We start from the raw sequence: 24453 nt of genomic DNA, 5'->3' as shown, positions 1-24453 counted from the left end.
TAGGGGAAAGGGGGCAAGGCGGGCCCCTCAAGGAAAATAATTATAAAAAAAAAAAATTGGTTTTTTCAAAATTTTACACTAGTGGCCCTCAAAGCGCACTTGGACAGTAACCAAAAAGTTCTGGTTTCGAATCCCCATCGAAGTATTTGAAAAAAAAATTAAAAAAAAAATTTTTTTTATACATTTTTACTGCCGATTTAATTTACAATAAATTAAATCCGATAAACGGAGCTTTGCTATTAATTATTGAATTTTTTAACCATATACAAGACTCGAGATGTGACGGAATGATATAATGGTTGTAATTGTGAGGTACAAAGTCGCGCATCGTATCACGTGGATTGTAATGACAGTAAAATGCTGCCAGTGACCTCGAGACGTGTTCTAGTAGTGATGAGCTAACTTTATATATATAATTAAATAGAGTCAGCTCGAGGACAAAGAAATGGATTTCTTAAAATAGATAATAGAATTTCTTCTCAGAATCCCACGTCGCTCTGAAGAATACTCCAGTCATTATTTATCTGCTACTTTATTGAAACATTTTTTTTTTTATTACATATAAATATTTATATTTATTTTATATGGCGATTTTTTTTTTGACGAAAACTACAAATTATTTGACTGAATCTTTGTAGTAACATAAAATACTTGGGATGTAAAAATCATCAGGTAGCCCGCAATTGACAAAAAGTTCTCTTTCATCGGGAATTCCATTTTCCGTCAAAGTTTTGTCTAAATCCAGAATTTTGTCGTCCGATTTCCACAGATAGTCTGCGTAATTTGAATTAAAAAAAGCGAAACGCTCTTGAATTTTTCTGACAGTTTCTTCTTCACAAACCTGAGCCGCGAAATTAATTAACGCAGTAATTAAAAAATTGTTAATTGATGAGATACTAAGAGTAAAATTTACCCAGATCGTGGCTTCCTTGGTAGTGAGCATGTTGATGATGCGACAGGGTCTTGGATTTTTCGTAAGCTTTCCAATGAGATATTTAGTGTCGAGCCACCAGGGAAGACGATCTAAAGGTCTCCAAGTGCTCGAGGGTTCGGGGATTCCTACGTCGGGAATGGGTCCATGAGGACAGTAGGGCACCAAAGCACCAGTTCGCGGATCCACGTGATGCCGTATATCTCCGGTGCTATCGTCAAACCAGTGACTTATATCCTTACCAGCGAATAAGAGGATCGGCTTTATCTCCGGTCGATCTTTCCACGATTTACATAAGTCCGTTAGATTGTATACCCTGCCCAAATATGATACCCAACAATCTTCTGGTTTGTTGTGAACCACAACTTCACTTGGTAAAAAATATTCGAGGTTTTTTTCCTGAAAATTAATAGTGCAAAAATTTTATTCCGACAATTTTTTAAAATTAATAAATTTTCATTTTTTCTCTATTTCCAAAATACTTTTTTCTTCTTTAATTTCGCGCCATAAAATTTAAAAAAATTCATTATTCAAATTTCGCGGCATTTGTTCGTAATTTAAGATTTCATTAATGAATTGACAAAAAATTAATTCCTTTCAAAATTTCCCTTCCATTCAATTTTCACACCAAATAAATTTGAATTTCGCGGCATTTATTCCCAATAATTTAAAATAATAAAAAAATTTTTGAAATTAATAACTTTTCAAAAATATTATTTTTTTTAATTAAATTTCAAAATTTTATAATAAGATTTGAAATTTTTTGAGACAAAAATTAATCGGGTGAATTATTAATTAATAATTCTTTTGTGAATTTCAAAGTAAAATTCGAATTAATTTTTTTTTTTTTAAGGTGAAATTCAATTCACAATTTTTTATAAATTTTTGATAAATCGACTGGGAAATTTTGCAAAAAAATAATTAAATTTTAAATTAATTATCAAAAATTTTTATAAAAAATTCAAATTTTTAAATTTCTATTTCTTGAAATCAAAAATATTTTATTCAAAATTTTATTTTAGAGTTGAAATTATTCATAAATTTTCATCCAAAATACTTTTATTTGCTTTAATTTCCCGCCATAAAATTTAAAACTTCCATACTTAAATTTTAAAAAATTCATTATTCAAATTTCGCGGCATTTGTCTACAATTTAAAATTCCATTACTAAATTCACAAAATAGTATATTACACACCTAGGGAAGTAAAGTAAGAAATGTCTCAGATCGCATGTAATTGTTGGCCGAGGCGAAGCCGAGGTCAACAAACATGTGATCTGAGGCTTTCTTATTTACTTCCCGAGGAGTGTATACTATTTTTCTCCTCGACGGAGGCGGAAAGCGGCAACTTCGTTTTGCACAGCGGGACGAAAGTTGCACTTTCCGCCCGGAGGTGAGAAAAATTTATTCTTCTTCATTTCAAAATTTTCCTTCCATTAAATTTTCATAGCAAACAAATTTGAATTTCGCGGGATTTATTCCCAATAATTTAAAATAATAAAATTAAAACTTTGGCGGAAAAATTAAAAACAAAAATTACTTTGACGTTCAGAAAAAATTTCCCCATACCACGAACCCCTTTTTCGCTGAAAACTTCCCAACAACTAGACTCTAACATGACGAAAAAAGGAGCAGAACAGAAACGATTTCCTGTTTGAAGGTTCACGTTTCAACCATACTCCAAAGTGTGGTTATATTTAATAATACTTAGTACTTATAAGTTTATATTTTTCATTCGCTCAATAATGGCTGAAACAACTTCAGAAAAGGTAATTAACGAGGGTAAAAAAAATAGTATTTAATCTCTTACAATTCATGAGCTCGCCCCCATTTAATTTTTCATATTTTTATTTTATTTGAACAAAATAAAATAAAACTCACGTCTCTCTCCATCAACCGGTAGTTTTACACCGCAACATTTTTTTGTTTGTGTTATTGTCACAATGCTCCCATCAGTCGTGGTATTATTGGATTATTATTACCTATTAATTACAACAATACTCATTTTTCATTCTTTTTTACCCCAATGCTCATTTTAAATTATTATTCAAATCTTTATTTAAATCTTTTCTATTCTATTTAATGCTTCAGTCAAATCAGATGTCAGCCTTAACCTTAAAAATTTCTTTTTTTATTATTTATCACTTATTATTATCTATATTATTATTTAATAAATTTAATTACTCCCTTAATTAATTGATTAATTTTTTATTTTTGAATTTCTGTTCATTTTTTTCTATGGAAATTTAAATTTTCTACGGAAAAGGAATTTTTTACTTTGAGCGCGTGGTCGAGTTTTTTTAAATTAAAAAAAAATTGTAATTAATTTATTATTAAATAAATTTAATTAATCTCTTAATTATCTAATTAATTTCTTACTTTTTTATTTCTACTCATTTTTTTTTGGAAATTTAATTTTCCTACAGAAATTCAATTTTTTTTTTTGAGCGCGTGGTCGAATTTTTTTAAATTAAAAAAAACGAGTGTGTAACAGACAATTTCAAAATTATAAATAAATAGGGTAAATAATTAAAAAAAAAATATTTTAAAAAATGCACTTTTTAATTTCAAAATTTTTCAAATGTGTATTTTTTAAAAATATAATTTTATTAATTATCTATGATACTGAAGTTAGCAGACGTCTAATAATTTTTGGATTTTTTTTTTAGACGACAAAAAAAAAAAAAAAAATATTTGAAAAAATTGCACCTGTAGTTTTTAAAATTTTCTACATCTGTATATTTTTATTGTATTTTTTTGCAATTGATTTGTTGAATTACGAAAATTCAAAAATTTTTAAATGTCTGCTAACTTCAGGATCATAATTATCTACTCTATTTATTAATAATTTTAAATTTCTCTGATGGCTGCTACATTCAGACTCATGAGACATAAGACAATTTTTGAATTGCATATAAAAAAATTAAATAATTAAATTGATAAAATAAAAAAAATGCATGTACTGATTTAAAAATTTTTTAAAAGTCCATTTTTTAATTTTTTTGTCAAAACAATTTCATTTTATTATTCAAAAATTTCAAAAATTGTCAGATCTCCGCCAACTTTACTGTCATTTCAGACTCGTCATAAAAAACTATTTAATTTTTAATTGATTATTATTATGAATATTAATTAAAAAAATTGAACAAAAAAAAATACACATTTAGAAAATTTTCAAATTAACAAGTGCATTTTTTAAAAATATTTTTTTTTTAATTATTTCCTCTACTTATTTATAATTTTAAATTTGTCTGATGGCTGCTACATTCAGACTTATCATAAAAAACTATTTAATTATTAATTGATTTTTAATATGAATATTAATTAAAAAAATTAAATTAAAAAAAATGCGCATTTAAAAAATTTTCAAATTAACAAGTTTTTAAAAATATTTTTTTTTAATTATTTACTCTATTTATTGACAATTTTAAATTTGTCTGATAGCTGCTACATTCAGACTCGTCATAAAAAACTATTTAATTTTTAATTGATTATTATTATGAATATTAATTAAAAAAATTAAATTTAAAAAAAATACACATTCAGAAAATTTCCAAATTAACAAGTGCATTTTTTCAAAATATTTTTTTTCTAATTATTTCCTCTACTTATTTATAATTTTAATTTTGTCCAATGCCTGCTACATTCACAATCATGATCCTGAAGTTAGCAGACAATTAAAAATTTTCGGATTTTTTTTTCAACAAATAAAATCCAAAGAAAAAAAATCCAAAAAAATGTACATGTAGAAAATTCAAAAAACTATAAGTGCAATTTTTTTAAATATTTTATTTTTATACTTTATCGTTTTGAATAAATTTCAAAAATTATTAAACGTCAGCTAACTTTGGTATCTTAATCATGATCCTGAAGTTAGCAGATAATTAAAAATTTTCGGATTTTTTTTTCAACAAATCAATCGGCAAAAAAAAATTTTAAAAAATATGCACTTGTAGAGAATTTACAAAAGTACAGGTGCAATTTTTAAAAATACTTTTTTAAAAATAATTTACTGTCTAAAAAAAAATCCAAAAATTATAAGACGTCGGCTAACTTCAGTATAATTCACAATCGTTAATTTTTTATTTAAAAATTCAAAAAATTTATTACTCACTTTTTGTTAAAAAATTAATATTATTATTATTAAAATATAATTATTTATCCAAAAATTGAGTACTTACTTTTTGATGTTAAATTTTACAAAAATTTATATAATTATTATTAAAATAAATTACACTAATTACAATAAAAATAATTAACAAAAATAAAAAATTGAGTACTAATTTTTCTCATAAAAATTTTGACAGAAACAATTGAATGAAAAAAAATTTATTTATTTTTTACAAAATTTTATTTACAATAAAAAAAAATGTTTACATTTTTTAATAACGACAAAAAATTACCAAAAAATGTATTTACTGACACGGTATCATTGACAGCAAATTCATTTACTTTGGTACTTTCCCAAAAAAAATATTAATAACAAAAACAAAATAAAATTAATTGAATAATTTGTACTTTTTTAAGGTACAAGAGTACAAAGACTCGCTAAAAACAAAAGCTGAGCAATTATTACTTAAAGGATTTCCGGAAAAAATAGTTAAATTAAATGAGATCCTGGCGACACCGAATTTTTCAAACCGCGACATGACGGAAGTCCATCAGGAACTAAATGTGTCAATCCCAGAGCCCATTGTCCTGAATAATTCCGAGGATGGACATACGAATAAACGTAAGAGGATCGACAATGAGGATGACGTTCCTAATGTCACTGGCACTAAAGTTATGATACTTCCAAATGGTCCCATTCCATGTAATAAACCTCTTTGTGACATGATTCGTATTGTTAAGCCTTATATTATTCAGCTTCTTGAAGATTCAAACCTGGTAATTATACTTATATATTTATTTATCACTTTACCTGTATAAGATATCAGGTACTGAGGTAATAAAAATTACATTCAAGTTTTTTTTTGCCTGTAACTAAATTAAAAAAATTTTTTTTTTAATACTAAATGAACTCTTGATATTTTTAATTGAGACATTTTTGTTAATTAAATTTTTCAATGATTATTTAATTCAAATTTGTAATTAAAGAAGACAGAAAATATTTTTTTATCTTTCAACTTCAAAAAGTCAAGCTTAGAAAAAATAATTTAGATCTACAAAGACTTAAATTTTGAATTTTATTTGAAACTCCGTTGATTTAATTTTTTTATTGGAGAGATCGATAAAGATCTATAAAGATCTAAGTGATCCAAAACTACAAGAAGGCAATTTAAGAAACAGTAAAAATTTTTACTTTTTAATTCAAATTAAATTTCTGAATCTGATAATAAAAAATTAGATCTAAATTTTAAGTCCCTGTAATTAATTTTAAAAAAATTATTTTTCAAAACTCAATGGACTCTTGATACTTTGAATAGAAAGACATTTTGCTCTTAAAATTTTTAAATAATTATTTAATTAAAATTTGTAATTAAAGAAGAAGTAGAAAAGGTTTTTTTACTTTTTTTTTTTAACTTCAAAAAGTAAAGTCTAGAAAAAAATAAATTAGATCTACAAAGACTTTAATTTTGAATTTTATTTGAAACTCCATAGATTTAATTTTTCAATGATCGAGATCTATAAAAATCTAGATGATCCAAAGCTACAAATTTAACAAACAGTAAAAATAAAATTTTTTATTTTGGAATCTGTTAAAAAAACTGAGATCAAAATTTTTTTTCTTGCTGTCAATTTTTGAAAATTTATTTTCAAAAACTAAAAGAACTCTTGATACTTTCACTTAAGAGACATTTTTTTAATTAAATTTTTAAATAATTATGTAATTAACGAAAACACAAAACATTTTTCTACTTTGTTTTTTTTTTTTACTTCAAAAAGTCAAGTTTAGAAAAAAATAAATTAGATCTACAGAGACTCAAATTTTGAATTTTACTTGAAACTCCGTAGATTTAATGTTTTTATTGTTGAGATCTATAGAGATCTATAAAGATCTAAGTGATCCAAAACTACAAGAAAACAATTTAAGAAACAGTAAAAATTTTTACTTTTATTTCAAAATAAATTTTGAAATCTGATAATAAAAAATTAAATCTAAATTTTTATTCCCTGTAATTAATTTAAAAAAATTTATTTTTCAAAACTCAATGGACTCTTGATATTCTCAAGAGCCATTTTGTTAATTAAATTTTTAAATAATTTTTTAATTAAAGAAACGAAAAAAATTTTTTTACCTCAAAAAGTCATGGCCAGAAAAAAATAATTCAGATCTACAGATTTAAATTTTGTAATTTTTTAAAAATTCCATAATTAAAAAATTAAATTTATGAATTTTTAGTAGCCGAGATCTCTAAAGATCTAAAGATCTAGAGATCTAGATGATCCAGTTCCCAAATTTAACAAACAGAAATAAAAATTTTTATTTTGGGATCTGATAAAAAAAATTAGATCTAATTTTTTTTTTATACTGACGTATATTTTTAATTCAATAAAATATAAATATGATTAATAATTCCAATTATTATTTACATTTTAGTTAAAAATGTGGATATCATTCATGATTCCCAAAATAGAAGATGGTAATAATTTTGGTGTATCGATTCAAGAAGAAACACTTGGAGAAATTCAATCTGTTGAAAGTGAAGCTGCTGCATTCTTTGATCAAATTTCTAGGTAATTTTATAAATTAATATAATAATTCTCAAAAAAAAAAATTAATATCTAAGTATTCATGGGACTGAAATTGGTCTACTAATTTTTGAATTTTTTACGAACGATAAATTAAAAAAAAAAAATATATCAAAAAATTGCACCTACAGTTTTTTAAATTTTCTACACGTGCATATTTTTTTTTTTTAATTAAATTGTTGGAAAGTCCGAAAATTTTTAATTGTCTGCTTAACCAGGAGTATAAGTATTAATTAATGATCCTGAAGTTAGTAGACAATTAAACATTTCCGGATTTTTTTTTTCAAAAAATAAATTACAGAAAAAAAAACTAAAAATATGCGCATGTAGAAAATTTGAAAAACTATAAGCGCAATGTTTTTAAAAATTTTTTTTCTATAATTTATTGGCATAAAAAAAATCCGAAAACTATTAGACGTCTGCTAACTTCAGTATCATATTAATTAATATAAATATTTAAATAATTTTTTAGGTACTTTGTATCAAGAGGGAAAATAATAAGTAAAGTGGCAAAGTATCCCCATATTCTCGACTATCGACGAGCTGTACAAGAATTTGATGAAAAAGAATACACGAGTCTGTGGTTGGTCATGTGCGAAGTCCGCAATCGCTATTGCTCATTACACGATCTGGTGATCAAGAATTTGGAAAAAATAAAACGGCCGCGTTCCTCAAACGCCGAATCTTTATATTAATAAATTAAAATTAAAACACTAATAATAATAAAAAAAAAAAAAAAGTAATTGCCCTGAGTGTGAATTTGAATCCGAGTATTTTATAATTTTTTCCATTGATGTAATTACTTAAGTATAAACGTAAACTGATAATCGATCATTGTAATACTTTTGGCTTTGTAATTATTTATCTTTTTTTTTTGTTTATTTTATTTATTACCGAATTTTTTTTTTTAATTACAAGGAACGTGATATTTTTTAACGTCCTCAAGTCTTCTGTCTTCTGACAATTTCGCCAGTACAGTTGGGAAAATTTTAATAAATTTAATTTTCAACTTAAATTATTTTTTTCCTAATGGATGTACGTCAATAAATTTTCGACAAGTTTTTTTTCAATTAAATAACTAGTCATCATTTTGTTGATCCTGATTTTAAAATCCTTGACCCAGTCCTTAAAATTTGAAGTACGATCACTTGTACTCTCATGTAACCCAACTATTATTATTATCATTGACAATTGGGCCACTTAGTGATGAATGAGGGCACGTTTGCGTTAATGGCATGTCTGAAATTTTGTGATCATAAGCGGAGGAAACCCTTTTTAGAGTATTGAGATGAAGTTGCGTCTCACTACTCATCTATGAGCAACTTATGGTCCAATACAAGAATTGGTACCACGGGAGGCCTTTCCAGGCCCACTTCGACCAGAGTTTCTTTATTTCCTGATATTGTAGCAGTGTTTGGCCCAAAAGAGGTATGGGACCGCGGTGGCTGTTGGTTCAGCAGCGCATGAATCAATCTCGTTACATTAATTAATTATTATTAATAACTAGGGCCAGGATTTTTACGTTAATTTAAAAATAATTAATAATTAATGGTGTGAAATTTTTGATATTACAGGGAAAATATTGGTCTTATTAAAGAAGTTTTTAAACAAAAGTTGTAGGAAATTTAATTTTCGAAAAAAAATGTCTCTTATAATTTTTCTTTAGGACTAATAAGGAAGCCGTAATTTCAAAATTAAGATTTTCGTAATTAATCAAATTTTGAATCGTTCATTATGAATCTTAATTTTTGAATTACGGTGAAAATATTGATCGTATAAAAAAATCATAAGAGACATTTTTTTTAGAAAATTAAATTTCCTACAACTTTTGTTCTAAAACTTTTTTAATAAGACCAATATTTTCACCGTAATTTGAAAATTAAGATTCATAATGAACGATTCAAAATTTGATTAATTATGAAAATCTTAATTTTGAAAATACGGCTTTCTTATTAGTCCTAAGAAAAAATTATAAGAGACATTTTTTTTCGAAAATTAAATTTCCTACAACTTTTGTTCAAAAACTTTTTTAATACGACCAATATTTTCACCGTAATTCAAAAATTAAGATTCATAATGAACGATTCAAAATTTGATTAATTATGAAAATCTTAATTTTGAAATTACGGCTTTTTTATGAGTCCTAAGAAAAAATTATAAGAGACATTTTTTTTAGAAAATTAAATTTCCTACAACTTTTGTTTAAAAACTTTTTCAATACGACCAATATTTTCACCGTAATTCAAAAATTAAGATTCATAATGAACGATTCAAAATTTGATTAATTATGAAAATCTTAATTTTGAAATTACGGCTTTCTTATGAGTCCTAAGTAAATATTATAAGAGACATTTTTTTTTAGAAAATTAAATTTCCTACCACTTTTGTTCTAAAACTTTTTTAATACGACCAATATTTTCATCGTAATATCAAAAATTCGAACTACTCATTTAAAAAATAAGGCAGAAATCTTGTCCCTATTAATAACAATGAATTTTCAGGTTGTTTAAGATCAGTGATTTATTTGATGTTTAAATTATATCAAAATCCGCAACGTTTCGTTGACAATCTCAACTTCATCAGGCGTCTTTGAGCGAATTTATCAGGCGTATTATTAATATTATAATACAAATAATGTCAAACTTTTTTAAAAATAAAAACTGTACTAATTAGAGAGAATAATAAATACTTATTTATTTAAATTCTCTATTGGCATAAAAAATATACAAAATATCTTAACCTACGTAGATTTAATCTACTCAGACAATGATCATCCTAATTAGATATATATTAAAGTCTTGCTTGAGATCCCATACATACAATGTGGAATGTCATTAATAATATTTTTTACGTAATATATTAATAATATATGGAAGTAAAATGATAATTAAATTAATAGTGATAATTAAAATATGATTGAGGTACAGACAAGTCTATTCAAAAAGTCCAGGATTAATATACATCTTTTTATGGAAGCCTATTATTTCAATCGGTGCTGTCTGGCAGTGGAAGTCCGTTGTTCTGAGTGACTCTAAACGTTTATCAACCTAAAAAATTTAATTAATTAATCGAATTTATGAGAATTTATTCCTAGCGGATCTGAATCATGGTAAATTACCGAAAAATACTGCAAATTTGCCGTAATTTACGGTATTCAAAAGCATTACCGTAAAATATCGCAGTATTGCCGCAAATTTACGGTGAATTGCCGCAATTTTATCGTAAATTTGCCTCAAATTGCAGTATTTTACGTTAAACTACCGCATTTTTACCGGAACAATACCGCAATTTACGGTATTCAGAAGCATTACCGTAAAATACCGCAGTGTTGCCGCTAATTTGCGGCGAATTGCCGCAATTTTATCGTAAATTTGCCTCAAAATGCAGTATTTTACGTTAAACTACCTAATTTTTACCGGAAAAATACCGCAATTTACGGTATTCAGAAGCATTACCGTAAAATCCCGCAAATTTGCGGTAAATTGCCGCAATTTATCGTAAATTTCCCTCAAAACGCAGTATTTTACGTTAAACTACCTAATTTTTACCGGAAAAATACCGCAATTTACGGTATTCAGAAACATTACTGTAAAATACCGCAGTATTGCCGCAAATTTTCGGTGAATTGCCGCAATTTTATCGTAAATTTGCCTCAACTTGCAGTATTTTACGTTAAACTATCGCATTTTTACCGGAAAAATACCGCAATTTACGGTATTCAGAAGCATTACCGTAAAATACCGCAGTATTGCCGCAAATTTACGGTGAATTGCCGCAATTTTATCGTAAATTTGCCTTAAAATCCAGTATTTTACGGTAAATTGCCCCAATTTCCCGTCAAAATACCGCAATTTGCTGTAATTTACGGTTTTCAGAAGAATTGCCGTTTATTTACCGTAACATTCACCATTTGACCGTAAAATACCGCAGTATTGCCGCAAATTTGCGGTGAATTGCTGCAATTTTACCGTAAATTTTCGTATTTTTTATCGTAAAATGTCCAACTTTGCGGTAATTCTTCTGAATACCGTAAATTCTGGTAATTACTGTAATTTACCGTAATTCGGATCCGCTAGGGTATGGTTTAAAACTAATAAAATAATAATTACTGTTTGCAATAACTCAAGTACATGACAACGATAAGCCCGTTTCATAAATACTTCGCACAGTATTTGGATGAACCAAGATCCGTATTTAGAGTCTCGGAATGACACATAATTTGGCAGTGTCGAATGAATAACAAGAATATCCGAATAATTCCTTACAGATTTTCCTGAAACTCGTATCCGATTGCCATCACGTTGCTTAATATCTGGATCTAATGAAAGGTTATCATTTGTATGTCTTGAGCCCTGATACGTCAGTGCCTTCTGTTTATTCTTGCCTCTGAAATAAATAAATAAACAGTTTAAAAAAAATTTTAATTTAAAAAACAAAATATTTAAATACCTGCAGGCTTGAAAAATAAATACTTTGGGTTTTCCCGCCAAATTCGGACAATTTTCCGCAGAGAAATAATCTATTATTTTATTACATGTAATTTCTCTGTGCTGAGTTGAAGCGACTCCCGTATGATCCACACCCTGGATCACACTCTCGCCATTTTCATTGGAGTCTCCATGTCCAGAAATTACAACGAAACAACAATCGACTGATCGTAATTTTCCTAACTGAGAAAATTTTTTGGCTTCGTCGCTTATTTCCTGTAATGGAAATTTATTTTATTTGAATATTTATCAGAATTATATGCAGTGGAAAATAAAATTAAAAAAAAAAAACATACGTCAGCAGTCAAATCTTTACGCTCATGAACTTCCAACCCCATTTGCGTATAAAGAGAGATCAAATTTTCGTGGTCGACTATCCCACCCGATCTATCACGATCCGCGTCAATGTAATTTATGAGAGTTATTATTAATACCAATCCCCGAGGTTTACTTTTCATAGGCCAGTGGTCTTCGCTTCCAAAAGAATCAAGAAACTCACGAGATTTTCTTACTACGATCTTAAGTGGTTCTTTAGCTTCTGCTGGATTATAAACTAATTCATCATCACTAAAAAAAAATTAATTATTAACGGAGGGTAGAGGTACAATTTTTGGACACTTTGGGGCCAGTTTTGGACACTTAAAAAATTATAATAAATGAATTTTTAAAATACGCATTTTTTAAATTTTATTCTACGTACATTATATCGCGTGCCAAAAGGTAAAAGGGCGCATTAATTTTTTTTTCATCGCCAGTTGATTAGTAAACATTTTCTACGCTTGAAAATCAAACATTGTTTCCCCAAAGCTAAAAGGGCGTATGTCTTTAATTATGCGCCCTTTTAGCTTTAGGAATTTGAAAATTTTGTAACCAAAAGCTAAAAGGGCGTATAAATTTTTTTTCTGAAAAATTTATTAAAAAGCTTAACCGAAGTCTAAAAATGAAAAAAAAAAATGCTGCTGTCAAAAAGGTGTATTCTAATTAATACGTTCTTTTAATATCAAAATTAAAAATATGTTTAGAAAAATTACAAAGTAGGCGGGATTGTATTAATATTTTTCGTTATGGAATTGGTTATTACAGTTTATAAAATTATTTTGAAATTCTTATACTAAATTGAAAAAAAAAAAAAAATTTGCCGAAATATGTAATCGGTTCATTTAGGTACGACGCCCATACCCTCATTCTTAATATGTTTTTTTTTTTTTTTTTTTTTTTTTTCAAATTATTCTTATTTATGAGATCCATAATCCAAAATAATAATTTTAAAAAAATCAGTAAATTTTTATTTTTCATAATCGTTATAAAAATTTATATTTAATTAAAAATTCGATATTTTCATTTTTTTTTTTTTTAATTATTTTATTTTTAATAAATTTTGAAAAAAAAAAAGTGTAGGAGACTGTTTTTTTCATCTAACTTGTCTTGTGAAACTATTTGTCAGTATTTTGTATTAAAGCTTGAATTTTTTTTATGCGCCCTTTTAGCATAATTCCCTACTAACCTGTAGCAATGTGCCCTTTTACCTTTTGGCACACGATATTTAGTCATTCAAAAATTTAAAAAATTAACAATCGTCAGCTAAATTCATTCATTAAAATTTTGTAATGTCCGCGACTTTCAGTGTTATTTTAAAAATTATTAAATAGAATACTTACGGATCATCAATAATAATAATATTATTATTGAAACCAGTACTAGTACTAGAAGCAGTACTGATAGCAGTATTATTTAAAAAAATAGACACTGGATTTTCTAAAATATTTATTAAATGCTCGTGATGTGTTATTCTCAAACATTTTAAAAAATTTTTATATGCTCTAGGACCACGAGTTTTAATTGTTCGTAAAATATCACGTTTTGTTTCCGCTTGATCCAATTTGTCCTGAAATAAAATAAATAAATAAATTTTTTGATTTTTTTTATAACGATAAATTTAAAAAAAAATATTTGAAAAAATTGCACTTGTAGTTTTTTGAATTTTCTACATGTGCAAATTTTTTATTTTTTTTTTTTCGTCACTATTTTGGTGCAAATTTTTAATTGTCTGTTAATTTGCAGATCATAATTTTATGATACTGAAGTCAGCTGACGTCTGATAATTTTCGGATTTTTTTAAAAACGATAAATTAAAAAAAAAAAAATATTTGAAAAAAATGCACTTACAGTTTTTTAAATTTTTTACAAGTGCATTTTTTTAGTTTATTTTGTTTTGGAAAAAAAATTTGAAAATTGTCTGTTAACTTCAGGATTATGTTGAAAGTAAAAGATTTTAAAAAATTTGATTAATTTCTAGTAAACGAAATAAATATTTGACAGGCAAAAATTTTCAAAAATGCACATGAAGAATTTAAAAAAATTTTGATGTGTAATTTTTAAAAAATTTTTCTATCGACAGTTATCTTGTGATTAAAAACATTAAAATTTTTATGTAAATGGAGCATGATCCTGAAGTTAGCAGACATTTAAAAATTTTTGAATTTTCGTATTTCAATAAATCAATTGTAAAAAAATAAAATAAAAATATGCACATGTAGAAAATTTAAAAAACTACAGGTGCAATTTTTTCAAATATTTTTTTTTTTATCTTCTATCGTCTAAAAAAAAATCCAAAAATTATTAGACGTCTGCTAACTTCAGGATCACAAATGGAGCAGACAAATGATACTGAAGTCAGCTGACGTCTAATAATTTTTGGATTTTCTTTTAGACGGTAAATTATAAAAAAGAAAAATTTGAAAAAATTGCACCTGTAGTTTTTTAAATTTTCTACATGTGAATTTTTTTAGTTTTTAATTTTTTCGTAATTGATTTGTTGAAAAAAAAATCCGAAAATTTTTAATGGTCTGCTAACTTCAGGATCATAGCAGACAATAATGATACTGAAGTTATCAAACGTCAAATAATTTTTGGAATTTAAAAAAAAAGATAAATTATAAAAATAAAAATATTTTGAAAAATTGCACTTGTAGATTTTTTTATTTTCTTCATGTGCATTTTTTTATTTTTTAATTTTTTACAATTAATTTGGTGAAAAAAAAAAATCCAAATAATTGTTGATTGTCTGTTAACTTATGGATCATCAGACAAGACAATTTTTGAATTACATATAAAAAAATTAAATAGTTAAATTGATAAAGTAAAAAAAATGCCTGTACTGATTATGAGTGTGAATGTAGCAGACATCAGTCAAATTTAAAATTATAAATAAATAGAGTAAATAATTAATAAAATAAAATTTAAAAAAAATGCGCGTTTAAAAAATTTTGAAATTAGTAAGTGCATTTTTTCGAAATATTATTTTTTTAATTATTTACTCTATTGATTTATAATTTTAAATTTGTCTGATGTCTCCCTGATTAAACAAAATGATTAAAAATGATTTCACACGTTAAATGTCCATAAGAGACAGGATTAGAAATGATTTGAAGGATTAAAAAGTATTTAAAATGATTAAAAAACAAATCATTTTTAATCATTTTGTTTAATCAGGGCTGCTACATTCACACTCATGTACTGATTTTAAAATTTTCTAAGTCCATTTTTAAATTTTTTTGTTAAAACAATTCCATTTTATTATTTAAAAAATTGACAGATGACCGACTTTACTGTCATAATTTTTGAATTGCCGGCTACTTTCAGTATTACAAAAAAAAAGAAAAAATTTATTTTTTACCTGCCACTTTGGGACATTGACATCATCTCTATTAAAAATTTCATTGTCAAACAATTGTGGCCACAGTGATTCCATGTTAATTATCGGTACCATTGTATCAACACATCGATCTATCTTAGCACGATCTTCTTGCTCCATTATAAATTTATTTATAAAAAAAGTAAAATAATCTCAAAAAAAAAACTATCAATAAAACTATCTAATAAATGCACGTAAATGCTGAGTGATAAATTGCAAGTCCCGAATTATAAATTTAAATTACAATACAATAAATATGATGCAACTAAAAAAAAAAAAATTTTTTATTCAATTAAAATTTTTTAAATAATTTATTGTTCTAAATTTAAATTTATTTAATAATCACAGAAAATTGTTTATATATTTAATAAATTATATATTAAAAATATCATAACTAATTTGAGATAAAAAATAAAATTTTTGGCAACAGTTGGGTCGGTAACTTTTTTAAGAAGTACTGATTGTTCCTTTGTTCTAATATCACTGACCCTTTGGCAATTTTTTAAAACATAAATGACTCACATGTTGGTCTGTTCTGTCTATACTCTAATCCGAACTGACAAATTGAGTCATACCATCTAGTGGTAGGAAATCCAACTATTTTTACTATACAATTATTTTTTTCTTAAAGAAAACGAGCATAGTTTTATGGCAGAGTTTAAGAAATTATTAATCAATTAATTAATTAATTATTAATAATTGCGGCAGGATTCAAATTTAAATAATTAATTAATAATCAACTACTAAAATGTTTTTATTAAAATTAAATCAACGTTCATTATTATCAGGTAAAATTATCATATATTTTATAGGTTATATTTATGAAAGTAAACAAATTAAATTTTAAATTATGGTTTATTTTTAAATGCAAAAATAATTATCAGATCTAGGGCATTTTTATAATGATTTCAAATTGAATTATATGTGAGCTAATTAATTAATATTTTTTATTATTTATTCAAGCTGAAAAATTAGCTGCCATGATGAATCAATCAGCCGGATTGAAAAATTTTCCTCCGCCACCTAAAAAGAGAGGTATTTTATTTTTAATTAATAATTACCCTGATTAAAAAAAGCGATTTAAAACGATTCGAAATAAAAAATTTTAATTTGCACCAAGAAATTTTATGCATTATCAATTAAATACAAAAATTGTCTTGGGGCGAGAAAATATCTTTTTGGTCAAGAAATAATTCCTTGCACCACTTTGATTAAACAACTGAATTCGATCGAATTAAACAGAATTAAATTTTTAATTCTATTTAATTCAGATAATTTCTGTTAATTCGGCCCCTAACTTAAAAATCAATTCTGTCTAATTCGGCAGGAAAACCCGAATTTGTCCAAATTAAAACGAATTAAAATAATTCTATTCGGTTTAATTCTGATTAATTCGAAAATAATTCTCCAATTTCTGGTTCTGAATCTGAATTAAAGTGAATTAAAACGAATTTGAAATTTTTAAATCGGTTTTATTCTGTTTAATTCAAATTCAAATTTTCAATTCAGTTGAATTCTGTTTTGCAGAATTCGACAGAATATAACAGAATTAAAATTTTTAATTCGGTCGAATTCAGTTGTTTACTCAGGGCAACTAATGTTTTCTAGTTCTAAATAAATTTTTGTTTTCTTTTGATCTTTTACCAACTCAATATAAAGAATTGTCGAAAATCAATAAAACGAACAACGTTGAAATAAAAAAATGGTTAGCAAATACACAGAATGTACTAATTTTCTGAAATAATACAATCTTAGTTACTGAATACAAAATGAAATAAGGCTTAAGATACTCAAAGCCAAATGTAAATTAAATCAAAAATTAAATTGTAATTTATCCTTTAAGACTCATGAGAGAGTGACTCAATTAGTAATAAAAAATTTATATATCACTAGGCATTTAGCCTATCTCCTTTTCCCTACCCTATGTACAGACAATAATTTGCCTCTATAGGGATTATATGTAGTTATATGTACAATAGACTGATTCAAAAAAATCGACTAATTTTTTTTTTCTTCATTATATCGAAAACATTTTTGGAAATGACGAAAAAAAAATACTGTGAAAGTTTGAGCTCTTAATATTAATATAAACAACTGCCGCATCGCAATTTTCTATTTCCCGTTTAAATAACATGGGAACATTTATTTTTTAAGCTTTGGAATTTTGTAGCTCACGGTGGGACCAATACTTTTCAATGTTCAAGACATATTCTTATGAGAAATTTGACGCTCTATAAAAAAGGTCTCTTATAATTTTTCGATATTTTTATTTCTTCAAAAGTTATTCAAAGTTAAAGTTAGATTGACGATAAATTTCTACATTTTTAAATTTTTTGACGCAACCATCAACTTTATCGGAAAATTTTAGAGGACATTTTTTGTAGAGCATTTTATTTCCTACAACATATCTCAGAGAAAATTTTCGATATTTCACTTAAGTCGTATGTTATTTGCAATTAACTGAAAATATTCTTAAATAATCTAAATTTTGTTGATTAAAATTAATTATATTAAATTTTCAGTTAATTGCGAAATAACTGTGAATCGTCTTTTTTCTCGCGTAATTTAAATATAATTCGAATGATATAGATAAATCTATTTATCTCAATATTTGGCAATTAAAAAGAGTTTAAAGTATGAAAAGGCACAAATTCAAGTCAAGACCTATCTAATGATACCAATTTCAATAACGATAACTAATTCTATCATATAGATATGGCGGGCACTAAATTTTTCTTATTCTGTTAATGATATAGATTACCAATTATTATTAATGTATTTTTAATTATTAATAATTATAGATATTGAATATCCTGAAAGAATGAAACTAAAGATAATGGACAAGGTGCCACAATACCCACCATCTATAAGACCATTCAAGATGCAAAGAAAAACACGTCTTATGAGAGGACCTGAACCCATACATACTTCTCTTATTCATAAACAATACGGTATTGTTGTAAGTTAATTATTTATTTAATCAATAGTTTTTATGATCATGTGTGTAAATGTACCAGATATGAGACAGTTCATAAATTTGAAATAAACTGATACTGAAGTCAGCTGAGGTCTAATTATCTTTGGATTATTTTTCAAAACAATAGATCATAAAAAAAAAAATTGCGCCTTTAGTTTTCAAAATTTTCTAAGTGTGCATATTTTTTTTTTTTGTACTTTAAGTGTTTTAAAAAAAATCCTAAAATTTTGATCGTCTATCAATTTCAGAATCATGATAAATTTATTAAAATAATGAAATTTAAAAAAATGCGCCTATTAATTTTTCAATTATCGAAGTACGAATTTTTTAATTTTCATTATTTTTACATTTCATTTATTTGTTCAGAAATTTTTTTAATTTCCAAATTCACGTTCATTTTATGATCCTGAAATTAGTAGATAATTAAAAATTTTTGGACATTTTTTTCAACAAATCAATGAAAAAAAAATGAATAAAAAAAATGCACCTGTAGAACATCAAAAAAACTATAGGTGCAATTTTTCAAAATGTTTTTTTTTTTCATAATTAATCCTTTTGAAAAAAATCCATAAATTATAAGCCGTCGTTTAACTTCCGTATCATCAGTTTTTGTAATTCCACAGTTTTAAAGATTAAAATAATTAAAAATTTTTAATTCACAATATCCATAAATTAAATCACTCAATCTGTCAATTGGTACAAGACGCAGATCGTCATCTAGTGACACTAAAAATACAATAATTTTTTTTTTTTTTACTAATTATTTAGGCATTAAAAGGCGGGAGATTGAAGTACGAACATTTTGAAGTGGCGCGTATGACTTTTGCAAGACGATTTAAGGAGTTTGATAAATTATTTGCTATCTGGAGAGTCGACGCGCCTTGGCAACCCATGACCAAAAAAGTAAATTCGTTTTATCATTAAATCAAGTGACTAATTATGGAATTATTTACATATTTTTTTTAACTGATTGTTGGTTTAAATTTACAGGGACAAGGTCAAAAAATGGGAGGTGGTAAAGGACACATTGATCACTACGCAACTCCAGTAAAGGCTGGGAGGATAATTCTTGAAGTTGGTGGTGATGTTGAATACTTTCAGGTATTTTTTATTTAATTATTTGTTTAGTTTATTAATTAATTTCACGGAGAGTTAAAGATTTGTTTGTAACTTTTTTGGTTTGTAGATTAAAAAAGTTATGGAGAATGTTGCCATGAAGATGCCATTTGACGCCAAGGCTGTGACTTATGAGATGATGGAGGAAGAGCGAATCAAAGAGGAGACTCTTGAAGCAGCGAATTTGAATCCTTGGACCTGGAAATATATTATTCAAAATAATTTAGGGGGTTGTCATAATTGGATAAGTCCATCTGATAAATTATGGTTTAACAAACATATATAAATTGTTATTGTTTTTTAATGTATTAAATAAAAAATTGATTTTCTTCGGAACTGGTAGTTGTGTCATTTATTTGTTTTTTTATTTTAATTTAGAGGGACCACTAGAGTGATCGCCTGAAAAAAAAATCGGTCTGTCAGTTGACCCTGCGGGCCAGCCCCAAAACTTCCCGCTGTTTTCGAGCTCGCTGAGCTCGAAAACATTATTGTGAATATATTTTCGAGCTCTTCGAGCTCGCAAATACTTTTGTATGCCATTGTTTTGTAAAAAACCATTTTTTAGCATTTCTTTCTTCCACGATATCTCGCGAACGAATTAATCGATTTTGATGGTTGAGGTGGCAATCGACGCGTTTTATCAAGTTCTAAAGCTGGTCGAATTTTGAAATTGATTTATTCAGCCGTTTTTGAGAAATTTCAAAAAAACCAAGGAAAAAATTTTTTTTGAATTCTTTCGTCAACGGTTTCTCTTGAACGAATAAACCGATTTTGATGGTTGAGGTGGCATTCGACGCGGCTTATAGAGTTTTAGAGCTGATTAGATTTTGGAATCAATCCATCGAGCAAATTGGAAGTTATCCAAATAAAACATTTTTAAAAAAATTTTATTTTTGAAATATCTCTGAACGCACCCTACCGATTAAGTTCAAATTTCTACGGCCTCAAGACATTAACAAGCCGCGTCGAATGACACCTCAACGATCAAAATCGGTTCATCCGTTCAAGAGTTATGAATATTTACATACATACATACGTACGTACGTACACACATACATACACTCGGACATCATCGTGAAATTAGTCAGGATAGCTTCCTAGGACCTCGAAACGTCGACATCTGATGGAAATTCGATTTTCGTAAATCGGACCGAAACCAATAACTTCCCGAATTTTTGAAAATTTACAATTTTCTTAGCGGGAAGTTAAAAGATTTTTGGGAATTTTTTTAAAGAAAACTACTGCATGGAATGTTGAAATGTTTTAAGGATATATTTGTGGATATATAATGAATATAAGATAAAATTTTTGGACCAAAAAATTCAAAATTCAGCGAGTTATTCACAATCTCCCGAGGCTCCAAAAAAATCCCCCCACTGCTGTAATGATAGCGACCTTCGCAATGCATGAAAAAAAAAAAAACTAAAAAGCTTATTAAACTAGAAGGTATTTTTTGTACCATTACCCTCGGGATAAGAAAAAATTTGAAATTTGAAAAAATGGCGGGATTTTAAAAAAAAATTTCAAATTTCGCGCGAAAATTTGATGATTTTTAATATTTATTATTGAATTAAATATTTCCCAGGTAGACATCTTTGGAAAATCTATAGACCTCCTGCACGGAGAAAAATGCTGGTTCGAAACTTACCAATTTTTATTATGCTGTCGACCAAATTTGAAACAGGAAAAGAAGCATCCAAAAAATGATTGTGCTCACACGAAAAATTATTATGCTGTATCACAACACTTACTACGCGCGAGAAACTTATCGATAAGCTTTAATAACAATTACTTTCATACATTATAAAAATTGTGATGCGACATAATAATTTTTTATAAGAGCATAATAAATTTTTGGATGCTTCACTTCCTGTTTCAAGTTTGGTCGACAGCATAATAAAAATTGTTAGGTTTTGAGCCAACATTTTTCTCCGTGTGTGATGTCACTGTACGACTCTCATAGTTTTTAAATTTTGTTTGAAGGGTTTAAATTTAAATAATACAACATTTCCTTGGTGAAAATTTTTCGGACTTCTGTCTGAAAAACTCAGTTCTAGAGTTCTAAAGACTTTTTCGGACAAATGTCCGAAAAATTTTCACCAGGGTTAGAATGAATTTAAATATATTCTTAAATAAAACATTAAATTTAAAGTCAGTCGGTCCCCGGACAGAGATCCGGGGCCTTAGATTTTCGTCGGCTGACTGTTCTGTCTCCGAAGATCCAGTACAAAAAATTATAAAATTATAAATCATCCAACGTCGCATCTCAGGTTACCCTAGAGAACGTCTTCGAGGCCCGGGTCTGATGCCTCGTCATGAGTTTAGACTACGGGCCACGACGGTGTTCGCGGAAATCACTTATCTTTTTTACTTACTCCGTTGAAGAATTTTTCTTCATCAAAGTGACCAAAGTTTTATTATATATTGCCAAAAAGAATTCTAAAATTTATATTTAAATATAATTGAAGCCAGAACGTAACACTGCCAAAATTACATTTTTGATTCGATTGGAAAACTGGAGGTTCATGGTACGTAGAAACATTTATAAAAGAAGCTGCAATTCAAATCAAATATATCAGATGATTTGTCTTCGAGTTATGACTGCGCTTTTGAAAAATGCATTTTCGAAAACCGATAAGCGGCTGATCTTCTGATGGCTGTTACTCAAAAAAGCTGTTCGAGATATGGACTGGAAATTTATTATGTTATTTTTGAAGCTATTGGCTACGTGGGCTTACGTATACTACTATAGAAATAAATGTGTATTGTGAATACGTATGGTCTACGAAAAGTTCCAGTCCGCTTTTTTGGTAGCGCTGTCATTATGCATGTTTACCTCTTACACTGATGATTTAATAGTATTAGTATTTTTGTGCACGCAGGCAATAAATTATCGAAACATGCAAAAAAAAAAATTATTTTTTTAAATTTCACACTAGTGATCCCCCTTAAAGAGTAGAAAATATTTAATTTAGAGATTCCATGTTTAAAACGACCGATCAAAAAAAAAAAATTTGAGTTAAAACTTTGAAGTTAAAACTCAATTCTCAATTTATCACGACGAATTTGTTGCTTCACAAACATGATACACAACGGCTACAATGGCCTTATGATGAAAAATTTTTTTCAACCCTTGGCTGACAGAATTAGTGGCAGGACTGAATTTAAGAATATCTTTTTGATTGTTTGTGCTGCTAGTCCTTTAAACCACAGGAATAGCACTGAAATTATTAACTTTTTTTTATAACATCTACCCGCCGTACTAGAGCCTCATTTAGTTATTTCAGCTCTCATAACCGCAATTTTTCCATAACGTTCTTTAAATGACAATTGTAAATATAACCAATTAATGATGCATTTATTAGAACACATCTCCAAGTATGAAAATTTAATAAGTTTTCGAAGGGAGCTCAAAGACGGCTGTTTCTTTGACTTGGTACAAAAATGGAACAATGGTGATGATGGAACGAATCAATACCGATGCAGTACCAGCATGAGATTAAATTTGATCGCATTAAATAAAATCCTTGTCGGGAACGGGGGAATCCCAAACATACAAAATTTAATGAGTTTCCAAAGGAAGCTCAGCCAGAGGAATCAGGCAATCAACAATTCGCAGATTAAGTTAAAATTATGTTAGATTATTCGCAGATTAACTTAAAATTTCATTTTCAATTTCATTATCTGCGAAAATCATAAAATAACGAAGTCGAAACGTACTTATTATAAATTGTGACAAAATTTATTCAATGAAACCTTAAAATCCATTTTTTCATAGTCTAATTTAATATATACTCTTATGATCAATATAAGTAATGTTTCATCGGTCGCACAATAGACGAATGTGCGACCCAAGTTTGTGTTCAAGTTTGGAATATAATACTTCTAAACTAAATTTCTTACCAGGGACATTACAAAAGGGTAGGCGCCATCTAGTGGCGATCACCGAACTACTCTGCTACTGCTGCCTATCATCCACTGATCTGTGTACTAACTATCTATAAAATAGTATGAAGATCAGTGAAATATATATCTGTACTTAATTATCAAATTTATAAAATCCCTTTAATAAATTTATCAAATAAAAAATGAATTTTTTTTTTACCCCTAAGCATATCCATTGACCGTAATGTAAATTTAAATTCAAAGCAAGGCTGTTATAAAATAAAACCTTACAATAATATTTCTCGATCACGTTCTCTGGTATTTAATAACCAACCGAGTGTTTTTGTAATTTTACTATACCGTGAACGACATGTAGATTACAATAAAACACTAGATTTTAATTTTAAATCCTACATACCTGTCACACGCCGCTCTGTCAAAAATCATTTGTAATTAACTTATAACTCGGAGTTTTAGTTGGGTATTAAAATAAAATTATTTAACTTAAAATTATATTATTTGCTTGTGTTAAATTTAAATTTTATTATTATAAATTAATATAAAGTAATTAAAAAAATAATTACCATGTCCATGTGTTTATGGAAGTAAAAGTTTGCTCTGATACATTTAATATATAATTATTTCATACATTTTTCAAGATAATTAATATT

At 26.9% G+C, this 24453-nt stretch overlaps 4 protein-coding genes across 10 annotated transcripts in view; 2 read left to right on the top strand and 2 right to left on the bottom strand.

Moving 5' to 3' along the window:
• LOC130674357 (proteasome activator complex subunit 3) overlaps positions 1-8362 on the top strand; it is a 175972-nt gene extending 167610 nt beyond the window's left edge. For 2 of the 5 annotated variants that reach the window (XM_057479663.1, XM_057479667.1), the window contains exons 3-5: positions 5458-5817; positions 7472-7608; positions 8096-8362. In XM_057479663.1, the coding sequence (XP_057335646.1) occupies positions 5458-5817; positions 7472-7608; positions 8096-8318 (720 nt within the window). In that variant the 3' untranslated portion in view covers positions 8319-8362. Of the gene's footprint in view, positions 1-2542; positions 2700-2787; positions 2892-5284; positions 5387-5457; positions 5818-7471; positions 7609-8095 lie in introns of those variants that run through there. The other 3 variants (XM_057479665.1, XM_057479666.1, XM_057479662.1) reach the window with 3 other exon arrangements.
• Positions 220-5219, bottom strand: LOC130674358 (cytochrome b5 domain-containing protein 1). Of its 2 annotated transcripts, none has more exons than XM_057479668.1 (4): positions 5112-5219; positions 2812-3044; positions 914-1330; positions 220-841 (listed from the first exon to the last, which is right to left on the bottom strand). In XM_057479668.1, exons 2-4 carry the CDS (start codon positions 2821-2823, stop codon positions 617-619), a joined length of 654 nt encoding a protein of 217 aa, XP_057335651.1. In that variant the 5' UTR covers positions 2824-3044; positions 5112-5219; the 3' UTR covers positions 220-616. The 2 variants fall into 2 exon arrangements, with proteins under 2 accessions (XP_057335651.1, XP_057335652.1); XM_057479669.1 differs by having other exon boundaries at positions 2812-2912; positions 5112-5186.
• A 1946-nt stretch (positions 8363-10308) lies between the features above and the next one.
• On the bottom strand, positions 10309-16337 carry LOC130674827 (caspase-2-like). Of its 2 annotated transcripts, XM_057480250.1 has the most exons (7): positions 16151-16337; positions 15787-16069; positions 13769-13995; positions 12407-12677; positions 12073-12326; positions 11733-12009; positions 10309-10670 (listed from the first exon to the last, which is right to left on the bottom strand). In XM_057480250.1, exons 2-7 carry the CDS (start codon positions 15922-15924, stop codon positions 10557-10559), a joined length of 1281 nt encoding a protein of 426 aa, XP_057336233.1. In that variant the 5' UTR covers positions 15925-16069; positions 16151-16337; the 3' UTR covers positions 10309-10556. The 2 variants fall into 2 exon arrangements, with proteins under 2 accessions (XP_057336233.1, XP_057336232.1); XM_057480249.1 differs by having other exon boundaries at positions 15787-16337.
• A 67-nt stretch (positions 16338-16404) lies between these two features.
• LOC130674828 (39S ribosomal protein L16, mitochondrial) lies at positions 16405-20232 on the top strand. Its single transcript, XM_057480251.1, has 6 exons — positions 16405-16592; positions 16768-16839; positions 18606-18763; positions 19550-19684; positions 19772-19882; positions 19968-20232. The coding sequence occupies exons 1-6, from the start codon at positions 16553-16555 to the stop codon at positions 20181-20183; spliced, it is 732 nt and encodes a 243-aa protein (XP_057336234.1). The 5' UTR covers positions 16405-16552; the 3' UTR covers positions 20184-20232.
• The last annotated feature ends 4221 nt before the right edge of the window (positions 20233-24453 follow it).

The sequence above is a fragment of the Microplitis mediator genome, chromosome 9 (assembly GCF_029852145.1).
Source record: "Microplitis mediator isolate UGA2020A chromosome 9, iyMicMedi2.1, whole genome shotgun sequence".
Classification (NCBI taxonomy): domain Eukaryota; kingdom Metazoa; phylum Arthropoda; class Insecta; order Hymenoptera; family Braconidae; genus Microplitis; species Microplitis mediator.
Note: the sequence above shows the minus strand (reverse complement) of the source record. Positions and strands in the feature narration are given on the sequence as shown.

Coding starts and splice junctions, on each gene's coding strand:
- LOC130674358 (XM_057479668.1), bottom strand. Junction 842..913: donor CCAAGGAAGCCACGATCTGG/GTAAATTTTACT, acceptor TTCGCGGCTCAG/GTTTGTGAAGAAGAAACTGT.
- LOC130674827 (XM_057480249.1), bottom strand. CDS start 15,924: ATGGAGCAAGAAGATCGTGCTAAGATAGATCGATGTGTTGATACAATG. Junction 12,678..13,768: donor ATTATTATTATTGATGATCC/GTAAGTATTCTA, acceptor ATTTTTTTTTAG/TGATGATGAATTAGTTTATA. Junction 10,671..11,732: donor TACTTGAGTTATTGCAAACA/GTAATTATTATT, acceptor TAAATTTTTTAG/GTTGATAAACGTTTAGAGTC.
- LOC130674828 (XM_057480251.1), top strand. CDS start 16,553: ATGTTTTTATTAAAATTAAATCAACGTTCATTATTATCAG. Junction 16,840..18,605: donor TCCGCCACCTAAAAAGAGAG/GTATTTTATTTT, acceptor TAATAATTATAG/ATATTGAATATCCTGAAAGA. Junction 19,685..19,771: donor GGCAACCCATGACCAAAAAA/GTAAATTCGTTT, acceptor TTAAATTTACAG/GGACAAGGTCAAAAAATGGG.